The sequence below is a fragment of the Rhododendron vialii genome, chromosome 12a (assembly GCF_030253575.1).
Source record: "Rhododendron vialii isolate Sample 1 chromosome 12a, ASM3025357v1".
In the NCBI taxonomy this organism is placed as follows: Eukaryota; Viridiplantae; Streptophyta; class Magnoliopsida; order Ericales; family Ericaceae; genus Rhododendron; species Rhododendron vialii.
In genome coordinates, this window is record NC_080568.1 from 19,431,012 (window position 1) to 19,437,816 (window position 6,805).

A 6,805-nucleotide genomic window follows, 5' to 3' on the forward strand; every position below is an offset into this window, starting at 1 on the left:
AAGAAGAAATCACTCCCACCCTGTAAACAGGATGAATAGTAACAAACAATAAACATTACTAGTAAATCATTCCGGTAACCAGAAGAGAAGTAACATAGAATTAGCATTGATAGGTATGGTAATCCTACCCCATCACCTTAAATATTAATTAGCATTGATGGGTATAGTAATCCTATGTAGCTGAAGCGTGCCACACCGATGTGCCTCTAGCATTTTGGAATCCTATACCATCACCTTAAATATTGTGACAGCACACCAGATGTGAAACTATTAAATACAGGACCACATTAATTAAGGATGGTTATCAGCAGCTTGATTAGTATTCAGTGGCCACCCTAGTTTACTTCAACGAGCCGAAACAATCTGCAACAGGGTTTCAACACTTTTGGTCCAAAGGTGTATAAGTTGATAAATGAAGCATTTCTATGATCAGGTTCATATGCTTATAACTGAAGCAGTTGTCGAATCAGGATTCTGATGGTAGTTCAGCTCCACGAAAAAACCAGCTCCTTCACCCCTCGACAGTCTTCCTGGATTAACGCAAACACACTTTGCTTGCTCTTCCCCTTCGTTCTTATCCCCAACTGACAAAACCTACACACATCGAGAATGAAGAATTAATTTTCACACAGGCATTTTCAGTATAACTGAGAAGTTACCTTTTCTAATTATGACTTTTTAGACTACTAGTTAAGACTTTAAGAGCTTGAAAGTGGCAAGTCTGTTTGATGCAAGTTTTTACAAGTTTTTTTGGTACTTCGGAAATTCAGTTTTTACAAGTTGTGGCATCAAAGTTCCAAATTGTTTGGTACATTAAGCTATCCAATAACTTTTGCAAGTGAATGTGGAGAATACTCTTTTGTCCAAATTTGTTCTAACAAAGAAGAGCATAGAACTTGGTGTTCCAAATGAACATAGTTCCCATTCAAAAACAGAGCTGTCATAACCTTCACGAAATGAGCCAAATCTGAGGATAGGATGAGGATGTCGGGAACACAAGAGATCTGAAGTGCCTCTGGAGCAAGTGAAAAATCCAAGGGAGTACCCTCCATCGGTGGATATAGAGGATAAAAGCTGTTGCCAAAAGTTTGTATAAAAGAGAGAGAAATGTTTAGCCAGTATTTGTCTTTCATATGTTTGGAAATTAATTGTCCAAGGGAGTACTCATAACATGCCTGCGCTGGCTAAGAAGATGATTTGCAAGTCTACTCATTCTCTGCTTGGATCCCCCAAGTGGATTTCGCGAAATCTCCTCTCCACTAAGTTGCTTCAGAATATCAACAGTGCAGCAACCTATCTTGATCTGAAACCCAAAATACATTTCGATTCACATTTATAACTCTCTTCCGCGCATTATGATAACCACATCAAGCAGGGCTGCAGAATCAACAATGTAATATAGGTACATGGTTGCTTCTTCAGAGGAGCATGAGCATCAATATTTTGCAAATAAAGGCAATTGGAGATTACCCCATTGGCACTGAAAATCCCTGGATTTGTAAGACTGGTTATCTGGTAAGACAAATACCATTTGTTTAAACTTGAGACTTGGAAGACTAAGAATAAGGTGTTCAGGAAGTAGAACCAGTTCAAATGAGGACTTCCTTATCTTGCAGCGCCACACATACCTTATGCTTAAGATCAGGTTGTTGAATATCAAATGCAGGCTGCACAATCAAACTAAATAGAGTAAATGCAAAGACTGATAGTTACAATTACAATCTGAGCATCATCTTAAGATTATTAACTATTAGCAAGTGGGATAACATAAAAATCGATTGTGGAATAAGATTACCTGAGGGAAAACAAAATCATGGTTAGCATCCCGTACAGACGGTACAAGAACCACACGTGCAGCAGAGCCCATATATTCCACATAATCTTGAAGCTGAAAAAACAAATAGTTCATGTACATGGAAAGAAAAGGAAAAAAGATTCAAAACAGATTACAAGTGAAGTTTTGCAGTGTTGATACCCTTTCAAGGACTTCTTGACGAAAGATTTCATCGAAGGTCCGGTTTACAGTTCCTTTCTTAATATCTGGATGTTCAGAATCAATGAATGGCCCAAGCTGCCAAAAACCCTTGTTAGGTTAAACAACACCTTTATCAATGCAGAGTACAATGTTGATTCTTCTTGATAGGAGTAAAGGGGTGTTTTTACCAATAAAAGCAACTGGGGTTGCTTTCTACGTGCATATGCTAGCAGCTCAGCTAGAGGTTCAAAGAACAAGTTGTCAATTGTGGTAAAAGGGCCTGCTGCAATGACCTGATTAAGATTCCAAAGACGGAGTGAACATGCTACATTATACAGAGCATACCATGATACACATTAAACTTGGAAACAGTGAATTCGAAACAGTAAACTGTTATAAGAATACTTCTCCATCCAAAATCAGCTGCATATTCGAGGTGAGAAATCATGGTTCTTATTTCGTAACAAGGCGTTGACAATGGTAACTTCATGTAGAGTGCTAGTTTGGCCTCGTGGGTGTCTAATACAAAATTTAATCTCCCTTCACAGTCAGTTAAACCTTGTTGTGTCAACGATTGTTGGAATTCCCATCCCTGCATTCATTGATTATTGGGCCTACCCACCATCATCCCGACATATCATTATGTCCGGTGATTTATGTTGTAGAAACAAGCAAAAAATAAGAGGAAATTACACTACTGGATCAGAAACCACCAGAAAAATCCAACACAGTATTTATTACGCATCTTCTCTAATTATGTGAATCCCAAGCTTACACACCGTGGATAGCTCTCCAAGCATGGATGGATCAGTCAACTGAAACTCCTGATCAACAGCTTGTTTCTTTGTAGGATGAAGATACTCGTCAGAAGGAACTGACATGGGCACATAATCAATAAGTTGAGACGCAATCAGACAGTGGCCACTAGGATTGTGCCCTTCAACACCTACAACCTGCAAAAAAATGCAATTGCCTGGTATCATGGTACAAGTTTAAGAAAGGATAAAGACATGGTGAGGTGATTCTGATATCTTTACCTGGCCTGGGAAAATCGAAAATTGGCTCAGTTTTTGTAAGTCAAGACGTACACGTTGCCCTTGCGAATGCTCTACGCTGTCAGAAGCACAAGATAACTGAATACCATATTTCACAGCAAAGTTGGAGAGATAACTAAAAGCATCAAGGACTGCGCAGTAATCTCGACCTTAGTCACATAATCCTAATGTCCTCTGCTCCCGCACTCAATCCTCGCACTGTGCTCACACTCTCAATCATCGCTCTTGCGAATTTTTGTATTTTGAGATGAAATTTACAGATGCTTTCACCCTCGCGCACGCGTACACGAATTATGTGACTTAGCTCTCAATGATACTTCAGAAATGCCATACTTAAAAGTGATGTAACTTCCCATCCTAACGAAATTCATAACTTATGTTCGGATTTATTTAAGAATCACTCAAGTGATAGTGATAGTTTATGCAGTCAAGATACCAAGGAAGCAGGTGCATTGAGGGCTTGCGACAGAGAATTGGCCATGGATCAAGTGAAACCGTCCCAATTAGAGAAAGCAGTTGCCTAGTAGTTGCCACGACAATAGCTTGACGAACAACTCTAGTACAGGACTTATTTGGTTAATGACAACTAACAGCTATAAGAAAGGGCTTCTGCATGTCAGGTAATTTCCTATGTGGTCCAATGCGTGTAATAAAAGAATCTTAATATGAAGGAAATTGCATCAGCGTAACATCTACCTAAGAAAAAGAGGAAATTAAAGATGAACGCAAAGGGCCAAAAGAAAAAGGCAAGATTACCTGCTCTGCAGCAGGACAGGCTTCTCCTTCAAACGGCCTTCTTCATCACAGCAGATCATGCCAACAGCAAATACACTTTCCTGAAACAGCAGTTGCATTAGATATCATAGACGTGTTGCTCAATTAGCAAAAGCAGAAATTAAGCCAAAAAAAAGAGAAAAGAAATGGGAAACCGTGTAGAAATCCATCAGTAGTACTCAATGAAAACAGCCATCCTTCAGGAAAAAGTATAAAAGCGATTAAGTGTACGAACTGTAACCCCTTATCTTTGAATGAGCCAAAGACTCACTGACTAACAAAAGGTAATGAAAATGGCTTAGTTATGCTGTCATTTTTTATTTTTTTTCATAATTCCCTTTGGGTGCACTATTGTACACCAGAAGAGAAATTAGGAGGAAAAGAAGAGCATATTAAAAGAAGGAAATTTTCTTTGTTTGGGGAGAGAGAGCGGCCAGAAAACTAAATGAGGCAAAATCGTGGAAGTGCTCCAAAAAGTTGTCCCTCCATATCTATTCTTAATATCCCCCCAATGTACCCTCATTTAGAGGCTCTCTCTCCTCCAACAAAAAAGTGTGTCTACTCTTTTATTTGTCTTTCTAGTGTGTGGATGACAGGGTACAATAGGATCAAATCAATCACATTACCTGTGAAGCAACTGTAGGGTCCTTCGCTTCCTCGCACAGCCCAGAAGCAACAAGTGCTGTCGCATGTTTTCTAATTCGATTTTCAAGGAAATTGAACTAGATCATTCAAAGGAAAAAGTTAGTGTTTTGCCTGCCAAATGAAGAAAACCATGCTATGAGAAACATCTAGTACCTTGTCTTCAATCTTGTCATACATAAACCTGCAACCTGGTTCAAGCTGGGAACCATGGATCACCAAGGAACACCTTGCACTGGGTTGTACTCTCATTATTATGTAATCCTCCGAATTACCATGATCTTCCTCTTTCTTTATGATTTCCGTATTAGGCAGATCATTGAGAGTGGATTGCACCACAAACTTACTTTTTCTTTGCCCAAACGGTGTCACAGATTCTGGTGGCTTTCCAGAAGAAAAACTATTGCCATTAACTTTGTGAGTTGAATCAAGTGGCTCTGGACAGAGTGTATCATTTCTACCCGGTGGAGTGCCGAGAATACCTACTTTTGTATCTTCTTGTTCATCACTCAGTATCCTACATAGAAAGTTCTTCCATAAGAGGTAAACACAATGATGCTTATATTGCAAGAATGTGTGAAGCTTGTTCCCACCATTTCAGTGATCTTCCAAACTAAATCACTTACACAGCAATGATATTTCAGTTCATAATTCTAAAGCAATATTTCGCCCTCGAAAGGCAACATGGCTTATGATTTCCATCTGACTAGGAGGCAATATAGCTTATGGATTCCATCTGACTGAGCAGTGATGGAACCCTTAGATATTTAGGCCTTTGCCTAAGGCATCCAAACTTTGGAAGGCCTCATACTTTTTGATTACATTCTACTGGCCTCCATAAGTATATAGAGAAAAAGGGTTCTTGGCAGAAAGCCAGCCAAAAAAACGTTCTTAAACAAAAGGCCCAACAAAATATGAACCTAGGGGCTCATGTTAAAAGCCAAAAAAACCCATTGAATTAAAATTACAAGCATCAACTGAAGATTTACATGATATTTTTTTTAATCGCCGGATACCAGATATTAAATCCAATCTTTTTCTTAGGCCTCAAGATAGGCTGCCACTGATCTGACTTAATTAGTTCAGCCTTACGTAGTTATGTGCAACAAAAAATTCAATGAGGCAGATTAAACAACCCAAAAACTAAACCAACAACCTAACTTAACACAAGAGTATGATGCTCACATATCCAGATCATTGGAGTAGAAATGCAAACCAGACTCGTTTTTGATAATTGCTTCCTTCTGATCATCCTGTAGTTGCAGCAAGAATGCATCCATATGGGCATTTTTCACCGTCAATTCTAGCTGCCTGTCACAAAATAGCACTTTGATTGCGTAATTATTTCCAAAATAAACGATGCAAACAAACTAATCTAACGGACACTGTTATCCAGACTTTGTCCTTTCTTTGATTCTACCACCGGTTCCCCAGAAAACAAACATGGATCAATAGAAATGACCCCTCAATTCTACTTCATAAAGAGTTATAATCTACTTCTAGTTTAAAAAAAGTGGCGCTTTTTCGGTTGACGAAGAGGCAAAGGTAAACAAACCCATATACCAGACATTGTAAATCATCCGATTTTGTTTCATTCTTTCACCAGTTTTCCTGGAAAACCCAAACAGGGTGTGGGGCCCGAAGAGCCATTCCCTGCGACCTCTCTAAAAACAGATTTGCGGGGTGCAATGCCAAGTGCCGTAAAAGACTTGATTGAAATGCTCTGTAGCGCCAATTGGTTTTAGGAGAGATGGTGGAAAATCGGTCCGACACAGGTTGAAAGAAACCTTGTACCTGTTGATAGAGAAAAGGTCCCAGCTCGAAACGAGGTCGGAAGGACTGAGCTTGTACTGAATGCAGAATGTAAGACCTGAGAGGATCGAAAAAAATTAGGAACGGAACCAGCTGCGGTAAAATTCGGACTGGGTTCGAGGGCAAAAGGGGGAAAGAAAAAGAACACTCACATTTCTGCAAAATCTCTTGTTCTTCGTCGAGAGTGAAGCCGTTCTTGTTGAACTCCGCTTTGATTTCCTCTTCCATGGCGATCTAGGGTTTTGCTGTGGAATGGGAAAGAGCAAAAGCGAAGCAAAATGGCGGGAAAGATGAGCTTCGGGAGGATGTAATAGTTATGGTAAATAACATCTACCCTACCCGTGGCTTGTAGAATTACAAGTAGACCCCCTGTGAAGTCGGAAATTACACGTGGGTGTGGGTGCGATCAGGTTGGGGGTTGGGTGTCACGTGACCGTGTCAGGACCACATCAATCCTTGAACTGCGAGTTCCCGTAACCCCAAGTAGGCTTGTTAATGGATCAGATTCGATCCGGATCCGATCCGAATCTGATCTGAATCTGATAAC

The 6,805-nt window shown here is 39.8% G+C and overlaps 1 protein-coding gene across 2 annotated transcripts; it reads right to left on the reverse strand.

Annotated features, from left to right (window-relative positions):
• LOC131309974 (uncharacterized) lies at positions 1-6,582 on the reverse strand. Of its 2 annotated transcripts, XR_009195069.1 has the most exons (17): positions 6,411-6,582; positions 6,241-6,316; positions 5,632-5,757; positions 4,603-4,963; positions 4,431-4,526; positions 3,787-3,866; positions 3,013-3,088; positions 2,755-2,928; positions 2,164-2,268; positions 1,976-2,071; positions 1,796-1,888; positions 1,629-1,667; positions 1,471-1,512; positions 1,176-1,303; positions 948-1,074; positions 235-594; positions 1-136 (listed from the first exon to the last, which is right to left on the reverse strand). XR_009195069.1 is itself a non-coding variant. In XM_058336720.1 (16 exons), the coding sequence occupies exons 1-16, from the start codon at positions 6,484-6,486 to the stop codon at positions 436-438; spliced, it is 1,854 nt and encodes a 617-aa protein (XP_058192703.1). In that variant the 5' UTR covers positions 6,487-6,582; the 3' UTR covers positions 1-435. The 2 variants fall into 2 exon arrangements, 1 of the variants encoding a protein (XP_058192703.1); XM_058336720.1 differs by having other exon boundaries at positions 1-594.
• Between the last annotated feature and the right edge of the window lie 223 nt (positions 6,583-6,805).